We start from the raw sequence: 24,768 nt of genomic DNA, 5'->3' as shown, positions 1-24,768 counted from the left end.
GCTGATGGTAGGAAGTAATTAAGTCCCAAAGAAAGCTGAGAGCAGAGCTGGAGAACATCATTTCCAAACTCTGAATATTAATTGGTACAGCTAAAACAAGAGGAATAATGCCTTTAATTTGGTTTGTTGCTATATTTATTTCGTTTCTAACCACCACAATCGCATCATGCATGGTGCGAGGACCATATATAGAGCCCTTGTTCCGTCTACTAGTATGCAGTACATGCGCGCCTCTCTCACTCGCTCTCGCCCTTCCGCACATGGAGCACTTCACGCTGCCATACTACTATCAGTTCGGCTCATGCTTGTTCTTGGCTCTCCTCCTCCATGTCGTCCTACGCGCCAAGAAGACTCGCCCGAGGCTGCCTCCGGGCCCGTGGCAGCTTCCGATCATCGGCAGCCTGCACCACCTGCTGCGCGGGCTCCCGCACCGCACCATGCGCGACCTCTCCCTCCGCCACGGCCCGCTCATGCAGCTCCGGGTGTGCGAGCGCGTGGCCATCGTCGTCTCCTCCGCCGAGGCGGTAAGGGAGATATACAAGGGCAACGAGGCCAACTTCTCGGAGCGGCTCAGCAGCCCGGGCATCGACGAGCTCTCGAGGCATGGCCAGGGGATCATCTTCGCGCCATACGGCGACCACTGGCGCTTCCTTCGCCGGATCCTCATGACGGAGCTGCTCAGCGCGCGGCGCGTCGAGGCGTTCTGGCGGATCCGCGAGGAGGAGGCGGCTCGCCTCGTCTCGTCGCTTCAGGCGATGTCCGACGGCCGGCTAGTGAACATCGACAAGCGGCTCGACGAGTTCATGACAGACTCGGCTGTGCGCGCCATCTTCGGGGACAGGCTACCGGACAGAGTGGCGTTCATGAAGAACGTTAAGCAAGGAGTGGACTTGTCGTCGCTGTTCGACCTCCGGGACCTCTTCCCTTCGTCGCGGCTAGTTCGGCTCCTGCCGCGCAATGGTGGCAAGGCGGAGCGGCACCGTCAAGAGATGTTTCGGCTCATGGACAACATACTCAGGAGTCACGAGGAGAGGAGGGCAGCCAGAGATGGAGATGACGAACAGGACATGGTCGATGTGTTGCTGAGGATCCAGAAAGAAGGCAATATGCGAGTTGCCCTAACCGACGGAGTCATAAGGGCACTGCTCATAGTAAGCTCTCATGGTCTTGAAACTCGAACCTTTCAATTACTCTCTAACACAAGGTGCATCAATTTTCATAAAAGTGAGATTGTACTCCCTCCGATTTTTATTTACTCTGCATATTAGATTTGACTGAAGTCAAACTTCATATTGTTTGACCAAGTTTAAAAATAATTATGAACATTTACAATAACAAATCTATATGATGTGAAAGTATATTCAATAATGAATCCAATGGTATTGATTTGTTATTCTATATGTTAATATTTTCGTCTATAATTTTTGTCAAAGTTTATAAAGTTTGATTTTGACCAAAGATAATATGTGGAGTAAATAAAAACGTAAGAAGTATATTTGACCAAGATTATAAAATAAATATCAATATCTACAATATAAAAATATGAAAATACTTTCCATGATGAATCTAGTGATCATACATATTTAGTATTGTACATACTGATATTTGTTTTTCTAAAAATTAGTCAAACATAAGTGCATTTGACTTCAAAAATTAATACACCTCAACGTTTTGGTCGAATGGAGGAAGTAATTGTCTAGCACTTTGAAAGATGTTGCTTCTTCCACAAAGTCACTATTCGGTATTAATCAGTGATGGAGATTAAAAGATACCCCTTCGCATGATAGAGTATGACGGTCTAGTTAAAATTCTAATGAATTCATTAAGGCGGATACTAGGCGCCGGTCGACTGGCCCAAATTTGGGTCAGTCGCCGCGCAACCCTACTTCAGCTATTACAGCCGTTGAATCTGGCGTCCCCGTCCCCCCCCCCCCTTCCCGCACGGGATTGACTTTACCCCAGCATACGGCTTGGCCTCCCCGTGCGTCCTCCCACATCTGCCTTTGCCTCTACCTCCCCGTGCGTCCTCCCGCCTCTGCCTTCGCATCCAGATGCGTCTACATCGCCCTTGCTTGCTTGTAGTTCTGATGGACACCTTCTCGCCGTCGACACCGTCGTGCCCAGGCGCAGTGCCTCCGTAACAGCTCCAGCTCTTCTTCGGCTGGTTGTAGCAAAAACAATTGATGATTCCAGCTAAAAACCAATGCAACAAAAACATAGCGCCCAGTCGTCGCCGCCTCTAATGCCATCGTCGCCTACTGCAACAAAAATCAAAAGTGGTTCCAACAAAACATAAATATTAAAAAATCATGGCGGTGGCGGCATCATCATCCTCTCAATATGCAGAAAAATCAAAAAAAATGTTCTAGCAAAAAAATGCAGCAAAAAAGTCATGGTGGGGACCGCCTTCCCTGCCCACCACCATCTTCGCCTACTGCGGCAAAGTCCTTATGCAACTTGTGTAACTATATCATTTTCGCAGATGGTGGTGGACTATGCTGGTTGTGTTCATGAAGATGGTGGTGGAAGACGAACGAGCAGTATATTTTTTTTCCCAAATGATAATTGTCACACGTGTGGCATGAAGCAACATGGTCCAAACGCCCTTATTACCTTCCATTTTGCCACCTCAAACACATGACATTGGCGAATCTTTTTGTTTTTTGACTTAAAAATGTTTTATCTCTTAAATAAAAAAATCCGTTTTCATCGTTAAATCCGTCTCCAAGAGATCTTCAAAACTAGATCTCATATTGATATGTTTCGACGACTTTTTTTGGCCAAAAGTTGCAATGATGTTATACTAAAGTTGCCATAATGTTTACACTAAAGTTGTCATGATATGTTTCGTCGATTTTTTCTTCTAGATTTAAGGCTACCATTGTATTTCAACTACTTTTCACGGCAGATTTTATTAATTGACCATGGCAATTTTTAGTAATTGACCACGACAAATTTGATTCTTGGATCGTGGCAATTTTTTGTAATTCATCATGGCAATTTTAGTATTTTGACCATGCCAATTCTAGTATTTTGACCATGGAAATTATTTTTTGTATGAATCATGGCAAATTTTAGTGCATGTATCATGGTAAACTTAAGTAATTCACCATTGCAATTTTAGTTTCTGGTTCATGCCAAACTTGAGTCATTGACTATGCATTTTTAAATTAATTGACGATGGATTTCTTTTTAATTATGAACCATGTCAAAATTATTTCATGGATCATGACAAATTTTAGTAATTCTCCATGGCAAGTTTAGTTTCTTAATTCCTTTTTCTATAATATGTCAAAATTTACTTTAAACATAGAAGAAAAAATATTTAAAACATATCATGTCAACTTCAGTGTAAATACCATGGCAATTTATGTGCAATAGACATGGCAACTTTTGATCGCCAAAAAATATCGTCGAAACATATTGATATGAGATTTAGCTTTGAAGTCCTTGTCACGACAGATTTAATGGTGAAAACGAATTTTCAATCGGATTTTTTATTTAAGAGATAAAACATTTTAAAGTTTGAAAAACTCAAAAGGTTCCGCTGACATCATCTTTTTTTGTCCCTGCTTGCATGCTTGTGTGAAAGAAATAAAAAGGCTGATGTTTCACAATGAGTGACTAGAAGGACATTTGGCCCTACTTCCTTCAGCCCACACGTGTAGACAGAATTGATTCGTGCCACACGTGTGGAACTTATCAGGACCCTCTATTTTTCCCGCGGAGAGACGAGCTTCAAAAAAAGAAAATAGTAAAACACGAGGTTACCCTTTTAATTTTTTTTAAAGGAGATTTACCGAAGCGGAACCCTAATAACAAAACTGCCTTCGCTCCAAAATATAAGGCGTATTTTGAGTATCTAAATTCTTTCTTTCATTAATTCGTAGTACAATAATATTTTACTTTTTAACCATTGACTAAATATTGTATGTGAGATTCACAGTCAAAGCATGAATTTGACTAGTCAAACCGCACTTAATATTTAGTTATCTACTAAAGGAAAAGGGGAAATAGGACCAATAAAACTGATTATGACTAGAACCTTATGCAACTTGTGTGACTATATCATTTTCGCAGGATGTTTTCGGTGCAGCACTTGACACCTCAACTACTACTTTGCAATGGGTGATGGTTGAACTGATGGCGAACCCAAGTGTGATGCTAAGGGTGCAATCTGAGATTGACTGTGTACTCACCGGACAGGACACGGTACAAGAGGCTTCCCTAAAAGGCATGCAATACCTGAGGGTAATTATTAAAGAGACCTTGCGACTGCATCCTCCTGCTCCGTTCTTCCCTAGATTGTGCCTGCAAGACTATAAGATTCAAGGATACGATGTACCACAGGGAGTGATTCTGCTAACCAACATATGGGCAATCTCTAGGGACCCAAAGTATTGGGATGAGCCAGAGAAGTTCATGCCAGAGAGGTTCGAAGGCGTGGGTGTTGCTGACTTTAGAGGTGCAGACTTCGAGTTCACTCCTTTCGGTATTGGGCGGAGGGTTTGCCCTGGGATCAATTTTGCGTATGCAAACATTGAGATTGCGTTGGCTAGCCTTCTTTACCATTTTGACTGGGAGCTACCTCCCAGAGTTGACCCAAAGAAAATAGACATGAGAGAGGTGTTTGGAGCAACTGTTCGAAGGAAGGCCGAGCTATTTTTGCGTCCCATTCGTCGTGTCCCCCTCTATAGATGAATAACATTTGTCGAACCACATCCTCTTTAATGTAAGCAGCTCACATATATGTACCTTATGTAATCATAATCTGTATTTCTATAAAGTACAGTTCAATGTACACATTTAAGAAAAATAACATGTAGTCTTTCACAATAAACACCTACCCACCTTTTAGTTTTTTTGGCAAAATATCTTTCATAATGTCTTACTCGTGGAATAATTGTAGATATTATCTATGACAAAGGTTATCGTCAATAATGGTCAAAATATTTGTTTTTGTGTACTCCCTAACACATCTACCATAGGGGATTTTTTTAAGGACATCGTTTATTGATCTCCCAATGTTTGCATCAATATAATGGACAAAACCCCACCAAACACACATTTATAACCTTTAGCAAAAAAAAGAGGTGAACACTTCTCTTGTTCACTTCTTAGTTGAGAGGTTCATTTTTTGTCGGGAAATCCACTTTTTGTATGGAAGTTCACCCAAGATTTTGGTCACTGGTTGGTAAATTCGGTTACCGCCAAGTAACTGCACTTCTCAATCCCCCACAGTAAATATAGTTACAAGCGAAAAATAATGTGTTTTTTAAATGTTGAATTTAAATGCTCGCTTCATTGTTTTGCATCGTTTTCTCAGGCTTTTTTTCATTTTTTATCTCTAGATTTCTTTGTTTTTTTATTAGCTCTTTTGGTTTTCACACTATTTCAGTGTTTTGTATCGGTTTCTTCGGGTATTTTTCCTTTTTACTCGGTTTTATTAGTTTCTTTCATGTTTTCCTTTGCTTTTATTTTTTCAATATATTTCACTGTTTTGCATCAGTTTTTCGTATTCTCTTTTTCGCTCTTCTTTTTCTCTTTGGTTTTCCTTGCTTTTCTCTAGTTTTTTACCTTTTTCATACATGCTGTACATTTTTTGTATACAACATGAACATTTTTTATACAGCTTTCTCATTTTTAAAATAGATGATTATCATTTTATTAAAATATATGTGTTGGGGTCTACTTTTTTCCATACCTAATGTACATTTTTTGTATATAGTAGGAACTTTTTATACTTGTTTACAATTTCCAAATAAATAATTCTCTTTTTTCAGATATATGTTTTGATGTCTACTTTTTTCATATAGTTTGTACTTTTTTTATACATAATAAATATTCTTCTTATACATGTTTAACATTTTTAAATACATGATTAATTTTTTCAGATATATGATTTGATGTATACTTTTTCATTCAAATTAGAAGTTTTTCTTATAGATAAGAAAAAAAATTCTTATACATGATTAACATTTTTCAACTAATTGATTAACATATTTTTCACATATACGTTTTGATGTCCATCTGTTTTATTCATGTTGTACATTTTTGTAAACATATGAAACATTTTCTTATACATGTTTAACATTTCCAAATACATGATCAACATTTTCTCTTACACATTGTACATTTTTTGTATACACCTAACAATTTTTATACAGGTTAAACATTTTTCAAATACATGATTAGCATTTTTTAAATGGTATGAATATTTTCGAATGGTTCAAAAGTTTTTTAAAATTTATATATATATATATATATATAGACACACACACATAAGGAAAGAAATGAAAACAAAATAAAAGCACGGGAGTACAAGTGTTACTGTACAAGTAAAACATTTTTTTGATACATGCTGAACATTTTTCAAATACATGATGTATTTTTTATTACATGTTTTTAACACTTTATTGAATGCATGGTCAACATTTTTTTTTCAAATAAACGTTTTTCTGAAACTACATGAACATTTTCTTACATGGCATAAACATTTTTGAAATGTCACAGGAATTTTGTTGAAATATGGTTACATTTATTTAAAATGTCACTTCCATTTTTTAAGTGGTACGAAACATTTTTTATACTACGCAAAATACTTTTTTACATCGTATACACATTTTTCAAAAAGTCCACATACATTTTTTTTGAAACTCATATACATTTTTCATTGTCACGGACATTTTTTTTAAAGCTATCAACTTTATTGCACGAAAAAATTTATACTGTGTTAACATTTTTCAAAATCATAGTTTCTAGACTTTTAAGTAAATTTAAGTTTTTTTAAATACATCCATTTAAAATAGAATTTAAAAGAAAAAACAAAGTTAGCATGACGTCAGCGCGACCGCCCGCATACATGGTAGCCATCTTACTCGCTGAGCGAGACATAGTCGCACCCGAGGGGGAGTTTTCTTTTTTTTTTTTTGATACCCCAAGGCCTGCAAGCTGAACAAGGATATAGCAGCCCCAATGCCGAAAGTACCTTTTTACACGCCCCCCTAACCATGCGGGCCATGTTGCTTTTGCTCGATGGGTAATGCGCCTTCTTTCTTTTGAGTAAAGGAGTGATGCGCCATCTTAATTCCTATCGCCTTATGTAAAAAAAAATTGCGGGGTGCCTTATGGAATTCATAATCATGAATTCAAAAATCCTATCCTGGATACAAGGTTCTTCATCTCTTTGCTTGAACACGGACATACACAGGTGCTCATATATACGCGCATACACTCATCCCTATGAATACACACACACCCTACGAAGTCATCAAAGACGTCTCGCAGTCGAGGGGAACATCTCTCACTGAATTCGCATCGCCGAAAATCCTGAAATAAATTCAAGAATAAATGCAAGCACCGAGACTTACCCCGGTGGGCTGAGGATACCATTGTTCATCTAACCATCCAACCATTGATTCACAAAGATTCTTCATCTGGGTGGATATTGTACATGGAGTTATCAGCACAAGCATCATCAACCCCAATCACACACATTGACCTTTGCAAGCGGGTTTTGTTTCACTTTCTTTGTACCTTTGCAAGCGGGTTTTGTTTCACTTTCTTCGTCCATTGGCTATTGCCCTTTCCACTTGACCGAAGCATATACGCCCTTCAAAAGGGTAAAACAAGCTAGCAGTGAGCTTTCCCCGGTTCCCCCTATACGCACCACCATCTATCTAGTCTAGTCTTTTCGCAAAATAAATAAATAAATAAATAAGCTATCTAGCATATCCTCTATCTCTACAGCTCTCTATCTATGTATCTTTATATCTCTATCTATGTATCTCTATATCTATACTCTGTCTCTACCTCCACTGCTTAATAAAAGAACAGGAGTATTACATCAAAAAAAAACAGGAGTATGTATTCTTTAATGTCAGAAGTGCTTCATCCAACCTTACATGCGTTCCTCTCTCCTCTCTCCGTTTTGATTTTTATCCCCAATATCTCTAATTGTTTCACCACTTTTCCTTGAAAACAGTCTTAATTATCCCATCTTTTATTGAGTTGCCAAATAAAATTTATTTTTCTTTGATAAGCCCATAAGTGACTCTTATTTAAGCAAGTAAATCATGGGCATGATTTTATAAATATTTATATACACAATCACATTAATATGCCTCACAAAAAAATCACATTAATATGAACAAGTAAATCACAGGCCAATAAGTTTTTACCAAATAAGCAATTATACCAAATAAAACCCTAAAATTTATTTAGATGGGTAAACCATGGACGGATTTTGATAAACATTTATCTATACAATCACATTAATATGAACAGGATTTGATAAGCATTTATTTATATAATCATATTAATATGGACAAATATAATCATATTAATATGGACAAATAAATCACAGACCAACGTACTAGAATATTTATATCCCGTAGCGATGCATGGGTAATTGGTTACTAACTAGTCTATATCTAGTAGAGTAAATAAAAATAACAAAATAACAAAACCAAAGAACACGATGCCCCGCCGGGACACCCCCAGTTTTTGCAAAAGAGCACATAGATTTCCAAACCACGCCCCGAAAACTTCCAAAACCTCTGTTAGTCGAACCGGGGAACTCTCACCCCCTGTACGCCACATTTAAAACAGCCGAAATCTACAGTTGGAAACATTATTGATTTCCAGCCGGAGTTTTACTAAACTTGAAGACGAAGCGGTTCCGTTCCCTTCCCGAGCTTTCCAGATGGCCGGAGAGCCTTCTGGACCTCGATCTACCATCATAGCTTTGCCCATCTGGCAAGGACCCAGCGGCCATGGAAAAGGAAAGAATCCATCAGAGCAACAGTTTTGCTCCAAGGAATAAAGCCACCACCCTCCCCTCTTTCTGCCAAAAAAGGGGAATAAAACCAAAAGCCAACCTAGTCTGCAACTTCGCGATCACCAGAGGCTATTTTGCTGTACTCCATCCAATCCAACCACCTTAAATACCGCTGCTTGGGGCACAATCCTCCTTAACCCAGAAATAGCACCAAGCATTACTACTACACCTCTCAACATCTGCTCTTTGGTTCCACAGCTTCCTTCGACACCTTCGTCCAGAAACTCTCGCGGACATGGCGGCCGGGAAGCGCACCATCGGCCTCGCGATGGACTACTCGCCGTCCAGCAAGGCGGCGATGAGGTGGGTGGTCGAGAACCTGGTGAAGGCCGGCGACAGGATCATCCTCATCCACGTCCTACCCAAGGGAGCAGACGCCAGCCACAAGGGGCTCTGGAAGAGCACCGGTTCACGTATGTCTCAAGACACTGAATCCTCTGTTCTGTTCTGTTGTGTAGCGCACTCAACTCTTTTCTGTTTTGCAAAGATTGCAACTGACACCGTCGTTTGTGGTTTTACCTGCAACTGAAGCTCTGATCCCCCTGCTGGAGTTCATGGAGATGAACGTGCAGGCGCGGTACGGGGTCAATCCCGACAAGGAGGTGCTGGAGATCCTGCAGGCTGAGTCCAAGTCCAAGCAGGTAATAGCCTGCATCAACTGCTGAATCATCCATACAATTATCTATGTTGAATTCACAAGGCCAGTTCAGGCAATGAAAATGGGCTGCTAATTAGAGATCGATTCCATGTTGGTTGGATCAGGTGGAAATACTAGCAAAAATATACTGGGGTGATGCAAGGGAGAAACTTTGTGAGGCAGTAGATGATCTCAAGGTCGACTCTGTTGTGCTTGGTTGCAGGGGATTAGGGCCCTTAAAAAGGTAGAACATCTGAAACTTTTGTCGAGTAAACTATGAGAATCTAGTTCATGGCTAATCAGAGTTTTCTCATATTTCTACATCTCCTTGGACCTTGATGCAGGGCACTCCTTGGAAGCGTCAGCAATTATGTCGTCAACAATGCAACCTGCCCCGTCACAGTGGTGCGTGGACCCAATGGATCACTTGCTTGAAGATGTCGCTTCTAGAATGATGGCCTAGTTTGCGTGTTCATTGGTCCGTCGGCGTACGGGCAAATGGTGCTATTTAAGACAATAGTGATATTTTGCCTTTTCGGAACCTTTGCTATCCTTGTAGTGCAATCTCAGTGTGTTCTCCTCTGTTATCTCTTGGTTATACTACATTTCTGTTGTTTCTTACATACTATTTGAAAAAAAATGCCTACAGACTTGTTCAGTGGTGCATTTTCGTTTATGTGCATGACTAGGCAGGCCCGCTGAAGTTGAATTGTTACTCGAGTTTCTGAAGAGCATCTAAAAGTGGAAGGTTTCTTTTATGAACCAAATTCTTTTGGTTGCTTCTCACTGAAACCCAGCGGAAGCTGGGGCCTTATACATGGCAGTTGATGTATAGCATCAGAATGAATGGGCATAAACAGCTACTGCTAACTAGGTCTCCTGGAATATCCAAGTTTGAATTTTTCTAACTAAACACAAGATTACATAAGACATAAAAGAAACAGAAGGTATTTAAATAAGCAATACAGATAGCTTTATTTTCAAATGGCAGAACGATGCACTTTATTCTTGTATATCAACATTCCATGCTAGCTGTCTATTCTGAATTTTCTTTTACAAATGTAAGAGCATATACACTTAAGATGAATGACATTTCTGAAACTCCAGCCCATAATGGAGCGGTTTCTGGAGCATATCAATCAGAACATCTTACCAGTGCCATCTTTGCGTGGGACTGATTCTTCAAGATCCATTCTTCGCCAGCTCCCAGCCAAAGATGACATCTGATCAACCTTGTCATACAACCCAAGAAGGCCACCTGTGTGGACAAAGAGGACTTTTCGCCCTTTCCACTTGGATGGATTATCAGCCATGTCTTTCAGCATTGCATATGCTCCCTTCCCACTGAAGAAAAAGAAAGCACATATATCCTCATTAAGCAACATAAATGTTAGATCTATTCATGAATTTGAATTTGTTGGAAGGATTGATAATGTTGGCTTAACTTGACAGAGAAAAACATTTCTTATTTCTTATTTATAACAAAAGAACTAGCATAGATGATATCGAATCAGATGTCACATCCCACACAGAAGGAAAGTATTGCACCTGTAGACTGGATCAAGCACAATGCCTGTTGCTGTAGCTATATCTTTAACAAACTTAAGCTCCTCAGCTGTGTTCATGGCATAACCTAAGCCCTTAGCCTGTCAAGCAGAAGTTGCAGTTGAGCAAGCAAAATATTCACAAATTCGACCAACTTGCATAGAGTGTACTCTGTAGTAGAATTCCCTCAGAGGTGAACTATCAAATGAACAAACAAGCACTCTAAAGAAAATAAGAAATGAACAAACAAGATGCTGAAAAAACTATGTCATATGCACATAAACAAGGTCATAATAAGAGGATGTGGTGCATGGAACAACACACTGCATGTAATTTTTGGAGTAATGCTGAAAGATAAAATACACTCACATTTTGAATGCTGACTATATCATGTGAGTCCAAGCCAGATTGTAGTCCATCAATCAGGCCTTGAACATAATCGTAGAAGTATTCAGGGTCATCGCAAACAGAGAATGCATGGACCTATCCTACAAGTGGATAATTAGTATTTAAACTTCGACAGGGTAAGAAAATAACCAAAGAAAGTTCATACTTTTGCCTTTAAGCTACTCAATTTTGATCCTAAAGCAAGACCAGCAATAGTTCCGCCACTGCAAAAAGCTCAATATGATCAAGCCGTGAAGTGTCAATGCCACAACTTTTGGGATCCAGGCATGACACAACAGTGAGTGCACACACACAACTATCTCCATAGAAAAGGACAGAATAACAGGTGCTGATGAAATACCTGCCGCAGGCAACAACAATGTCATCAAACTGAACATCACCAGATAATTGAATTTGCTGCTCAAGCTCTCTTACTGCTTCAATATATCCCCTATAAAAGGAAGACGCAACGTATGTTACAAACATAGGATCGACATTCTGAAGTGAATATCATTTGTATAAATTTATGAGACCTATTTGAACTCCAACCCATCTCTTTAGAAGCACATAATCTTATAATCTTAACTGTTCCCTTTTACACATTCTGGATATAGTACACTACATTTTCCTTAGCCTATGTTTGCAAATTGAACACAGTAAGTCACCATTCATAGTATCCTACGCTCCAGTGGTTAGCTACAATATGATGTATTGCTATGTTACCCAGACCTTCTTGCTTAAATGAGATCCGTCAGTTTCAGTGTCTAGACAATTCCCAAACATATAAAATTGTGACACTAATGTCAATTTCAACATAGCGATAACTATGTTCGCAACGGACTGAGAGAGATACCAAGCCATTGATAGTAGAAAAAATATCAAATTATGCTATAAACACGGAAAATAAGAAAAATGGTATTGTAGTTTAACAGTTTGCATCAAATATAAGATAATACCAAGTTCCAAGTGAATTGGATCCACCAACAGGAATCACATATGGCTTCCGTCCTTCCTCCAAAAGCCTCTTTTTAAGCAAGTCCGCTAAAGCCTATAAAAACAAATCAATGTGTGGTTAGGAACCTCGTAACCAATGCGGAAGCTCCAAACATAACGAAAAGAATCAGAAAGAAGGAAAAGCAACCAATGAAGAAATATTAACGGGCAGTTACAAAGCCTTCTATCTACTTGCAACCAACGAACAGGCAGTGACATAAATAATCTCAATGGAAGAAAAGGATGACACTGGTAAGTACAAAAAAACACTGCTGCGCGAGCTACTTGATGGATGATCTTTTGACAACAAAGATAATTGATCAAGCATGGATAATGAGTAACATTCATGTATAAACAACGCTTTGGCTACACATGAGCTGACAGAGGTATGAAAAGCTCAAAGCAGTAACAGGATACACCATGGAGAAGAGCATACCACACTGCCAATTTTCCCATACTCTTCTTTTGAGACAAGATCAATGTGCGCGCCCAACAGTCTCTCAACAAGGAGATTGCCAACCAAACCAGGGTCCTGATCGACAAGAAGCTGAAAATGTCCAACCAAAATCAGGTCAAACCAACTGCATTACGACACAGTATTCTATCAATTCCACCTCAAGAGGACACAGGTTACCTTGGAAGTACGCAGTATCAAATAGCAGTCAAGATTGAGATACTTGGCAGCCACTGCCGTCGCTCGGCAATGGTTGCTCTGGATACCACCGACAGTGATAACACAGTCCGCACCCTGCGCGACGGCATCTGACAGCAGAAACTCGAGCTTCCGGACCTTGTTCCCGCTCAGCTGCATACCCGACAGATCGTCCCGCTACAGTGTCACCAAAGCTCCCTTGTCAGAACACAAATGCCACTAAGCATTCTATCTTCTATCCTTACTAGAAAATGAACAGAATAGTGTGGTTCGTGCAGCACCTTGATCCACACTTCAGTGCCCTCCGGCAGATTTGGCAGATTCCATTGGTGAATCGGGGTTGGGAACTGTTAGGAATCCGAAAAAAAAAACTATGAATTACACATGATTGATACTTTTTCAGACGATATCTACAGTAGTAAATAAAAAAGGCTAAAGTCACTGAGTAATCAATCTAAGCAGCTTGGGAGGCGTCAATTAGTCATTAGAGCAAGTAGGGGTATTCCAGTGGTAGAGACGGGGAAGCTTACGTGGCCGAGGGAGAAAGTGTGGGATGGGGCGAGGGCGAGGTGCGAGGCCCAGGACGGCGGCGCGTAGGGCTTCTTGGAGAGGAAGCTGCCGATCTGTGCTGCGGCGGGAGAGGCGGCGGAGACTCCTGCCATGCCCGTGGCGGCGATTGAGCACCGACGGCGGACGGCGGCGAGATGGGAGAAGAGTGGGAGAGTGGAACTGACGGCGACGGGGAGGGCCGGTCTCAGGAGCATGGGGGATTGACAGATTCGCGCACGCTCGAGTGCAGGGCCGGCGGAAGACGGCTGTACCAGCCCCGCTGCCCACGTGCCACTGACAGTCCGCAAACGATAATCTTTTCTTTTGGGGACGCAAACTGGAAATCCCTTTTGGTGACCGAGCTCCAATGAGGCCTCCAAATTTAAAATTCAAAATTCATATTTTTACGTTTCAAAAAATTCTGAAAAAAAAACACAGCTATACATGAAGGCATAACACACATGTGTGTAAATTTTCAGGGCAAAATACGTTGAAATGAGGGCTGTGCAAAAAAGACAAATCTAGGGCTGTTTAACACATGATACTATTCATTCTCTCATGCCATGAATTTGTCTTTTTTTACAGGTCGCAATTCAAGGTAATTTATCATGAATTTTTACGCACATGTGGATTACATCCTTACATATACGCATAATTTTTTCTGAATTTTTTGAAACATAAAATTTTGAATTTGAATTTTTCAAAAATAAAGGGCTCCATGGAGGTCGGCCTCCAAAACGACATTCTCGACGCAAACGATAATCTCCAACCGCCGCGCTATATAAGTGTCACGTTGAAAAATTAGTGTTTTTTGCGCGCGCTACCGCTCCGGGCGCTCCAGCGAAGCGAAGGTGCAAAACCGCGCGCGGCACAACTAGTTCAACGCACGGGCCGAAACGCCATCGCGCGCCGTTTATTGCCGCGCCCGCTCCCGCGCGCTGGACACTCGAGCGCCCGCTCACAACTCCACCTACCCCATCCAGCCGCTGGCGCCGCTGCTGCCCGCGCCACCCCATTTTTTTCAGCGACCGTTCCGGCGCTTCTCGGCCTATCCCCGCGCCGCCGCTGCTTCCTCCGTCTCCCTCTAGTCACCACCGCCCCTCGCGCGCGGCAATCCTCCGACGAACAGCGCCCGGCTACCCACTGCCGCTCGGCGCCCGCAGGGTGTTCGACAAAAACGCCCGCAAGGTATGTATTGCTTCAACTTCACATTTTTTACATGAATTTGGTGCATGTTGTTTGTAGTTTTTATAGCCTGGTTTAAATTGAACATTGTAGATGAGTTCGTCATATGATTCTTCCGAAGAAGAACTTGATATGGAAGAGGAGAAGGATCTTGCAATGATCCTAGCTATGCACATCAATAAAAAAACGAAGCACGGTGGTTCGGTTATGGATCGACAGAAAATTTGGAGGGATAGGATCGATGCCCACAACAGATTGATCAGGCACTATTTTGCGGATAATCCCGTGTACCCCGAGTCGTACTTCCGGCGCCGATTTAGGATGAGCACCGAGTTGTTCAGGCACATTGCAGAGAAACTAGCGAGCCATGACCGGTTTTTTCAGCAAAGGAGGAATGCCACCGGAGAGCTCGAACATAGCACCTTTCAGAAGGTGACAGCCGCTTTGCGTATGTTGGCATACGGTATTCCTGCTGATCTAGTTGATGATCACTTGGCCATGGGTGAGAGTCAAGCCATCATGTGTGCCAAGCGCTTCGCAGTCGGAATTGTGCAAGTGTTTGGCCAGGAGTATTTGAGATCTCCCAATGCTGAAGATGCCGCAAGGCTATCGGAGATGAATAAAGCTCGCGGCTTCCCAGGTATGCTTGGCTCAATAGATTGCATACATTGGAGTTGGAAGAATTGTCCTAAGGCATGGCATGGGCAATTCCACGGCCAAAAAAAGGGTTCCACTATAATCCTTGAAGCGGTGGCCGATCAAGAGACTTGGATTTGGCATACTTTTTTTGGAATGCCTGGATCTTTGAATGACATCAACGTTGTCAACCGGTCACCACTGATGAATAAGATTGCAAATGGTGAACTGCCACCGGTGCAGTTTGTAGCAAATGGATGTACATACAACTATGGCTACTATCTTGCGGATGGCATCTACCCAAAGTGGCAAACATTTGTGAAGCCATCGAAAAAACCGGAAGATAAGAAAAATCTTGATTTCCACAATGCTCAGGCGGCGGCTAGAAAAGATGTGGAGAGAGCTTTTGGGATCTCGCAAGCCCAATTTGCTATTGTGAGAGGACCGGCTAGATTTTGGGATCAAAAGATGCTTTGGTACATCATGCATGCTTGTGTGATCATGCACAACATGATCATCGAGAATAAGCGTGGAAGATGTAGACTACTCTCACTATGAGCTCTTGAGACATCATGTGCGAGTGCGGTGGAGGGCTGCCAAGGTGGCCCATTTTGTTGCCTCCTATCATGCCATTCGACGTGCCGAAACGCATGATGATCTTGAGAAGGATCTCATCAAGGAGTGGTGGGCATGGAATGGCCGACAAAGAGCATCATGATTTGTGCGTTTGATGTTGTATTGTTGACTATTTGTCGTATTCAAAGATAAACTATTTATTTGAGTTGTAATAACGAAATTGAACTATTTATTGTTGATTTATTTTGTTTGTAGTTGATCTTCTTGCTTGTGTTTGGAGCGCATATGTTGTTTGTGCGAGAGCGCGCGCGCAGTTTTTTTTGCAGCGCCTGCTGGAGCTACTCGCACGCGCTAACTTTGCAGCAGCCGCTGGAGCCAGCGCTCTGCGCCATGCAAAGACAACCGATCGGCGCACTGCAAACGCTTCTTTAGCGCGCCGCGCATTGGGCGGCTGTTGGAGATGCTCTTATGAACTTACTTTTAGTTTGATATATATATTCCCTCATTTTCGTAATATAAGAGCGTTTTTGACACTACACAAAATGCTCTTATATTATTGGGTGGAGAGAGTATTATTGTACTAGCAAAAGACCTTTCATTCACATGCCCCAATACAATACCTCTAAAGCAATAATCATGATTCAAGAATTCAATAGGCCTATGTTTTTTATTTCAACATATGGCATCTCATTTGTGTTGCCTCTTATCCTTCTTACCTCCTCACCGACAGTGGTCTTAGTGTTCACACAACCACAACGAGTTTGGATATGGTCATCCTAAGGTGAGGCATGTTTCGACATTCTGCCGGAGTGAGAATCCACTATCGGGGGCTTCTTCGTCAATTTTTTGTCTCCATGACCATGTGTGAGTCCCTTGTGATTCAATACAATGTTTCCGTGAGCTGCCTCACAAGATTGTATAAATTAGTAATATGTTTATTGGGATGTGATATTGTCAATTTATGATCAGATTGTTCATTGAAAGCAATTGAATCTTTTGAAGTTTTATTTGCTTTATAATAGAATAACTTTGTATGTTATTCGATCTATTTGTCTTCTTTCGTCAAGTTTGATGGGTAATTCTTCAGAGGGGGTTGTACATTGTAGTGGATTCATAGCTTGCGGTGATCTATATCCCAGTGACAAAGGGATAAAACACGTTGTGTATTGTATTGTATTGAAAGATGGTTTCTTTATCACACTTGGATGATATTTTTACTATCTATATTATGTCAACATGCTTATTGCAATGCTCTATTTGTTATGAACTTAATATTTTGATATGCATGCTGGATAGCGGTCTTGAGGTGGGGTATTAGTTGTAGATGCAGTTGGATAATGGTCTACTTTTTATGGACGTGGTGCCTATATGAGATTATACCATGAATGATTATAGTCATAAATACAAATATTGCAATTTAATCGCTGCCCAACTATAATTTGTTCACCACACGACACTTGTATGCTTGGAGAGATGCCACTAGTGAACCTATGGTCGCCAGGGCCTATCTTCTTATATTGAAAGCTTCACTAAAAAAATATTTCCTTGTTGTATCGTTTCTTTTATTTCATAACTATCACCCAGGACATTGTCTTCATAATCCACGTACTTACATATTTTATTACTTTCAAGATAATGGGACTAATTTAACATTTACTAAAGTCCCAATCTCTGCAAACCCACACTCAATGGTATTGCAAACAATATTTATCAATAACAAATTTATCACAAGATTCAAATAAATTTTCAAGATTACAAAAAGTATTGCTACTTGTAAACTGCGTTGGGATTTTCCTCGAAGAGGAGGTATGAAACCGTACATTAGAGATAAGTATATTTCCCTCAGTGAGAACCAAGGTAATCGAACCAATAGAAGAACCAAGCAAATTCCCTTCAACAGCACCTACACACAAAAGCAAATACTGCACCCAACTTGGGGCGAGAGGGTTGTCAATGCATTTGAACTCGTTACTTGCAAGGATCAAATCTTGTATATGTAGATAGACAGATAAATTGTAAAACAAAACAAAAGTAAATAAATTGCAGCAACATATTTTTGTTTTAATAATATGATAAAAGTAGACCCGGAGGCTAGTTTTCACTAGAGACTTCTCTCTCGAACATAGCATACGGTGAGTAAACAAATTATTGTTGGGCAATTGATAGAAAAGCGCATAATTATGACATGTTCATGGCAATGATCATGTATATAGGCATCACATCCGTGAAAAGTAGACTGACTCCTGCCTTCATCTACTATTACTCCACCAATCGACCGCTATCCAGCATGCATCTATGGTATTAAGTTCATGACAAACAGAGTAACGCCTTAAGCAAGATGACATGACGTAGACAAAGTAAACCCAATCAATATGAATAAACCCTGTCGTTTTACCCTTAATAGCAACAATATAATACGTGCCTCGCTACCCCTTCTGCCACTGGGTGAAGACACCGCAAGATTGAACACATTCCAAAGCACATCTACCATTGATGATAAATCAATCTAGCTGGCCAAACCAAACAGATAGATCGGACAAAAATACACAGCTATAAAAATCATGCATAATAAAATTTAAAAAAGACTCCATTACTTTCAGTGAATAATCTGATCATAAACCCACAATTCATCGGATCCCAACCAACACAGCACAAAAGAAGATTACATCGGATAGAACTTCAAGAAGATCTAGGAGAACATTGTATTGAAGATCAAAGAGAGAGAAGAAGCCATCTAGCTACTAGCTATGGACCCATAGGTCTATGGTGAACTACTCACGCATCATCTGAAGGCAGCAAGGATGATGTAGAAGCCCTCCATGATCGATTCCCCCTCTGGTAGAGTACTGGAAAAGGCCTCCAGATGGGATCACGAAAGAACAAAAGCTTGCGGCGGCGGAAAAAGTGTTTCGGGTGGCTCTTTGTTGGTTTAGGAATATTTGAGAATTTATAGAGTTGGAATTAGGTCAAAGGGAGTTGTGTGGGGCCACGAGCTCAGGAGGCGCGCCCTGTGAGCTCGTGGCCCTCTCATATCTCTTCGGGCCACCTCCTGAACCTTCTAGGGTCCCCTCTGGTCCATAAAAAATCACCGTAAAGTTTCATCGTATTTGGACTTCGTTTGGTTTTGATTTTTTGAAAAGCCAAAAACAAGCAGAAAACAACAACTGGCACTGGGCACCGAGTTAATAGGTTAGTCCCAAAAATGATATAAAATATTATAAACACTACTGCAGGATGCTGCTAACGCGACACTACGATCAGAGACCCTTTGACGAAACTATGTGCGATGCAATAATCGCAAACGATGGTGTAAAAAACGTCAAAAAAGGTGAACGTTTGCGATGGAGGATGCATCAAACACGGTTCAGACTTTAGTTGCGTGTGCGATGCAGGGCATACGGTTCAGTTCAATTAACTATTTGCGATGAGGAGGAACAAAAGAAACGGGCAGCCAAATGAATGTGTATGCGATATACAGCATACGGTTCACTCGGATGAACTGTTTGTGATTAGGCAACACAAAAGAAATGGTCAGCCAGATCAAGGTGTGTGCGATATACGGCATGCGGTTCACTCGGATGAACTGTTTGTGTTGAGACAAGAGAACATAAATGGTTCAACTTAACAAGATGTGTGTGATACGCGGCAAACAGGTCTGTAATCGAAAACGTGTGCGAAGACTGATAACAACACAGACGATTACTACTAACAAGCCGTTTGTGTTGTGAGCAAACGATTGCTGGTATACAATTGTGAGTGATTGATGAAAACATCACCGACGGGTTCCATTGTTTAGTCCGTGTGCGATGTGATTTTCTTTGTCCGCACAACATCTACGCTTTGTCTACAGAGCATCAACATATATACTTAAAAAGACAACATTGCATAACCAAATTAAGCATACAATTACACAAGTGACTACACACATAACATTTCCACACACCAAAGTAAGCGATTATATGCATACTAAAGTAGGATAAACGAGGATCTAATTATCTACTTATTATTGCGATGACGTTTGTCATTGCTCTGCTTCCGGCTGGATCCCTGGCCGTTTTGGGGAAGGAGGCACTTCCTCATGTAAACAATCCATCTGTACATGTCGTAGCTCGTGTACGCCTCCTTGGCCGCGTACACGACGTGAGCTTTGTCGAGTTTCTCCATCCAGGCCGAGTGCCAGGCACGCTTATCCTTATTGCACGAATCCTTCATGTCTCTGTAATAGGGGTCGATGATGGCCTCGGCGAGGTGAACCAGTGAGTCCTTCTCATACCCCTTGCTGCCCCAGATCTTGTATTGGCCCTGGATGTCGACAAGATTCTGGCAGGCGATGCCCGAATTCTCGAGCGCCTTTACATAGTTGGTGATGTCCACCGTAGCGAACATGTAATGGGGGCCGTTGACAAACATGGCGAAACGCTCGCAAGGCCTTGTGGCCAGGCAGTAGTGGTAGACGAGGACGTGGTGGCGCACCCGGCACGAGCGCGGGTGTACTCGAGGTCGAACCCGACCACCTTGTACTTCTCCTCGGCAAGCAACAGCTCCATCATGTGGATGGAGTGCTCCACCCAGACCGGGTCGTTGGTGTACACCGCCGAGAGGTACATGAACCTTCTGTGGGTGTCCACCATGGCACGCATGGTGAACTGCTGCTCGTCGTCGGCAGTCGCTTGGAGCGCCATTGGAGCCGCGCAGGATACCCTCTAAGAATTTCTCGTGGTGGGTGTGCTTCTTGTAATGATGGGGCGCGATCGAAAGGTTGAAGAGACACAAGGGTTAAATGGCCGATGTAATAAATGGAGGCCGGCCGGCCTGTAATCGTCACGTCTTGTCACGGCGTTCATAGCGGAGGATTCCAGTGCATGCTTGAAAACACCGCACTGCACGCGTGGGCTCGAAGAGGCGCCAAATGCATCGTCGGTGAGCCTGTTCCCGCGCTACCGCGCTGTTTATCGCGCAAGCTTCCCGCCTAGCTAGTTTGGCCATGCGTCGTCTAGAAGAGGGACAAATCGTGGGCGTTTATTGGCAAAAAGCTTTGTAAAAACGAAGTGTGTGGAATGACTTCGGTCATAAGTTTACCCGTGGGTGATGAGGTCAAAGTTACACAGAAGGTTGATGATAGACACTCGAGTGCGATAATTAATTCTGCGCTCTACAGGGCACACGGTGGAAGAAACCAACTGTGTGCAATAATGTCGAAGATCGCAGTCAAGTTAGCTATACAGATCGTGTGCTATGAGATCCACAAGGTAAACAGATTCGAGAATGGTTAATAAAATCTAAGACCATTGCATATTAAGATCAAAATAGTGCTACCAATATACGAGTCTCATACGATGCCATTTCAACGCTTGTACCACAAAAGCTCGAAATATTACAAGGTTCAAATTCCAGAGTTATATGGCTCAAATTCGAAGATTACAAGGTTCAAACTGATATTAGAAATGAAAATCAGCTCATCAGCTGCAAACGCTCGTGCTGATCCGCTGAGAATTCTACAAATGGCGGTTTTCTATGTGAAGAGAAACAGGCAATCCAAACTTCAAATGATATAAGTGAAGCACATGAAGCGTCCTATAAAGCTATACTCAAAAGATTTAAGTGAAGTGCAATGAGCATTCTATAAATCAACCATGGACTATCTCATACCAGCATGGTGCATAAAATAAAAGTGAAAACCTAATGCACAAGACGCTCCAAGATTTGCACATATCGCATGAAACAAACGAATCCGAAAACATACCGATACTTGTTGAAGAAAGATGGGATGCCTTCCGGGGCATCCCCAAGCTTAGACGCTTGAGTCTCCTTGAATATTTACTTGGGCTGCCTTGGGCATCCCCAATATTGAGCTCTTGCCTCTCCTCCTTCTCCTCACATCGAGACATCCTCGATCTTCGAACACTTCATCCACACAAAACTCAACAGAAAGCTCGGCAAGATCCGTTAGTATAATAAAGCAAATCACTACTCTAAGTACTATTGTAAACCAATTCATATTTTGTTTTTGCATTGTAGCTACTATAATATAAATTTTCCATGGCTTAATCCACTGATAGAAATCGATAGTTTCATCAAAACAAGCAAACAATGCATCAAAAACAGAATCTTTCTTAAACAGGACAGTCTGTAGTAATCTGGACATTCACCATACTTCTGGTACTCCAAAAATTCTGAAAAAATTATAAAAAATAAACAATTTGTATAGAAATACAGTGCAAAATGTTTCAGACCCATTTGACGTTCCAGTAAAAAATGAAAAATCGCACACTACAGACAAAGTTTCAGTTTTGCACCGCAAAAACCAACAAGCAATGTAAACATCCTAAAGGAAAATCTTGGCACATTATTTTTATTTCTAAAGTTTATAAAAGCACACAACAGAAATAAATGACTCTCTAAAACTTCCGGGTTGTCTCCCTGGCAGCGCTTTCTTTAAAGCCATTAAGCTAGGCATATAGTGCTCAAGTAATGGATCCACCCGGGTCCCAAGGTTTATCAAAGCCAATTTTAATTAACAATGATTTGTAATTTACTAGTGAACACAAAATAACATATATCATGTAATGACGAAGTCTAACTCTCTTCCTATGCATCGGCATGTCATAAAAGAACAATTCGTGCACACATAGTAAAGGCCAATGCATAGCATAAACAGTTTCTTGCAATTTTATCATGTTGGAAACATAGAGAGGTGGAGATGTAGTTCCTCTCTCATAATAATTGCAAGTAGGAGCAGCAAGAACATGCATATTATATCTATCAAAATCATCATGTGTAGTAGTAAAACGCAACCCATCGATATAATCCTTAATAAGGGCAAACTTCTCCGATATAGTGTAGTCGAGAGAATTCAAAAAGATAATAGGACTATCATGCGTGGGTGCAATAGCAACAATTTCATGTTTAACATAAGGAACTATAGCAACTTCATCTCCATAAGAATAATTCATATTGGCATCTTGGCCACAATCATAGCAAGCATCATCAAAAAGGGATTTTTCAAAAGAATCAGCAGGATCAGAACAATCATCATAGCAATCATCCTTCGGTAAGCACGAAGGGAAATTAAACAATGTATGAGTTGAAGAGTTACTCTCATTAGAAGGTGGGCACGGGTAGCTAATCTGCTCTTCCTCCTTTTGTTCTTTGCTCTCCTCGTCATCTTTTTCATCCAATGAGCCCATAGTTTCATCAATTCCTTCTTCCATAGACTCCTACAAAATATTAGTCTCTTCCTGGACAACAGAGACTTTCTCAATGAATTCATCAATATCATAATTGTATTTATAATTCTCATAGCATATTTAAGGATAGCTAAATTTTCAGGTCTATAAACTGAATCATCAAAATCTTCAAACTCTTTAAACAAAGATTCAATTTCACAAGCACCCTTAAAAGCAACAAATTCTTCTATTTGTTCCACATCATAGTAATCATATATACCATTAGCATAAGAAGCTAAGGTTTCATTATCATTAAATTTGCATGAAAAGGGAAGGTGTGGAGCCTTCATCCTAGAGCAACAAGTATAAGCATATCTCAAGCATAGTTGCCGAGCATACCAATGCAACATATGAATTTGATCCCATAATAGTTTCCCTTTTTGAGTCAAGCGATAATCCCTAAAGTATTCACGTTGATCCAACGTTACTCCCATTATAAAGTTGAATGGGGTTTTCTCAGGATTATCAAAGTAGTACATAATATCCTTCACATAATGAGCATCGAGGGTTTTAGGAGGTTCCCCATCTCCACGAGGAGCAAGTAGACCTAATTTTTTTGGTATTTCGTGTTCCATATCCATAACTAAAGATAGAGAACAACTTAGAACAGAAAATAAAAACTACTTAGTGATAAAGCAAACAAGCACACACGAGAATATTCACCCCACGCTATAACTCCCCGGCAACGGTGCCAGAAAAAGGTCTTGATAACCCACAAGTGTAGGGGATCAATTGTAGCCTCTTTCGATAAGTAAGAGTGTCGAACCCAACGAGGAGCTAAAGGTAGAACAAACATTCCCTCAAGTTCTATCGACCACCGATACAACTCTACGCACGCTTAATGTTCGTTTTACCTAAAACAAGTATGAAACTAGAAGTACTTTGTAGGTGTTGTTGGATAGGTTTGCAAGAATATAAAGAGCACGTAAATAAAAACTAGGGGCTGTTTAGGTAAAGAAGCAATAAAGTTAGTATAGCGAGTGTGGAAAAGTGGTGGTAGGAGTTGTGGAATTGTCCCTAAGCAATTGACTACGTTACTAGACCGATAGCAAGTTTTATGTGGGAGAGGCCACTGCTAGCATGTCATCCCTGACTTGGAATTCTATGCACTTATGATTGGAACTATTAGCAAGCATCTGCAACTACTAACGTTCATTAAGGTAAAACCCAACCATAGCATTAAGATATATTGGCCCCCCTTCAATCCCGTATGCATCAATTTCTATGCTAGGTTGAAGCTTCTGTCACTCTTGCCCTCCAATACATAGTCCTGTCAACATACAACTAACCCTATGGTGTGATCCACGCGCGCGCTCATATGATGGGCACTAAAGGACAGCAACATAACCACAAGCAAATTAAACCAATCATAGCAATTCACCAATTACCGATAGGACAACGAAAATCTACTCAGACATCGTAGGATGGCAACACATCATTGGATAATAATATAAAGCATAAAGCACCATGTTCGAGTAGAGGGTACAGTGGGTTGCGGGAGAGTGGACCGCTGTAGATAGATGGGGGAAGGTGATGAAGATGT

General features: G+C 41.1%; 3 protein-coding genes and 1 long non-coding RNA gene across 5 annotated transcripts; 2 read left to right on the top strand and 2 right to left on the bottom strand.

The window, feature by feature from the left end:
* Positions 1-201: 201 nt before the first annotated feature.
* On the top strand, positions 202-4,840 carry LOC109772479 (desmethyl-deoxy-podophyllotoxin synthase). 2 transcript variants are annotated; one of them, XM_020331161.3, is made up of 2 exons: positions 202-1,151; positions 4,081-4,840. In XM_020331161.3, the coding sequence occupies exons 1-2, from the start codon at positions 261-263 to the stop codon at positions 4,699-4,701; spliced, it is 1,512 nt and encodes a 503-aa protein (XP_020186750.1). In that variant the 5' UTR covers positions 202-260; the 3' UTR covers positions 4,702-4,840. The 2 variants fall into 2 exon arrangements, with proteins under 2 accessions (XP_020186750.1, XP_073358483.1); XM_073502382.1 differs by lacking the exon at positions 4,081-4,840 and adding an exon at positions 2,483-2,717.
* Positions 4,841-7,380: 2,540 nt separating this feature from the next.
* Positions 7,381-7,613, bottom strand: LOC120966586 (uncharacterized). The gene is made up of 2 exons (XR_005760626.3): positions 7,537-7,613; positions 7,381-7,436 (listed from the first exon to the last, which is right to left on the bottom strand). It is a non-coding gene; the product is annotated as an uncharacterized lncRNA (long non-coding RNA).
* Positions 7,614-8,908: 1,295 nt separating this feature from the next.
* Positions 8,909-10,152, top strand: LOC109772478 (universal stress protein PHOS32). Its single transcript, XM_020331160.4, has 4 exons — positions 8,909-9,252; positions 9,371-9,480; positions 9,602-9,720; positions 9,821-10,152. Exons 1-4 carry the CDS (start codon positions 9,075-9,077, stop codon positions 9,909-9,911), a joined length of 498 nt encoding a protein of 165 aa, XP_020186749.1. The 5' UTR covers positions 8,909-9,074; the 3' UTR covers positions 9,912-10,152.
* A 274-nt stretch (positions 10,153-10,426) lies between these two features.
* LOC109772462 (D-cysteine desulfhydrase 1, mitochondrial) lies at positions 10,427-13,952 on the bottom strand. The gene is made up of 10 exons (XM_020331147.4): positions 13,584-13,952; positions 13,335-13,400; positions 13,036-13,230; positions 12,838-12,948; positions 12,365-12,456; positions 11,770-11,859; positions 11,575-11,632; positions 11,391-11,504; positions 11,025-11,122; positions 10,427-10,820 (listed from the first exon to the last, which is right to left on the bottom strand). The coding sequence occupies exons 1-10, from the start codon at positions 13,815-13,817 to the stop codon at positions 10,616-10,618; spliced, it is 1,263 nt and encodes a 420-aa protein (XP_020186736.1). The 5' UTR covers positions 13,818-13,952; the 3' UTR covers positions 10,427-10,615.
* Positions 13,953-24,768: the final 10,816 nt, after the last annotated feature.

The sequence above is a fragment of the Aegilops tauschii genome, chromosome 6, assembly GCF_002575655.3.
Source record: "Aegilops tauschii subsp. strangulata cultivar AL8/78 chromosome 6, Aet v6.0, whole genome shotgun sequence".
Taxonomy (NCBI): Eukaryota; Viridiplantae; Streptophyta; class Magnoliopsida; order Poales; family Poaceae; genus Aegilops; species Aegilops tauschii.
The sequence above is the reverse complement of the archived record's forward strand: the minus strand, read 5'-3'. Positions and strand labels throughout refer to the sequence as shown.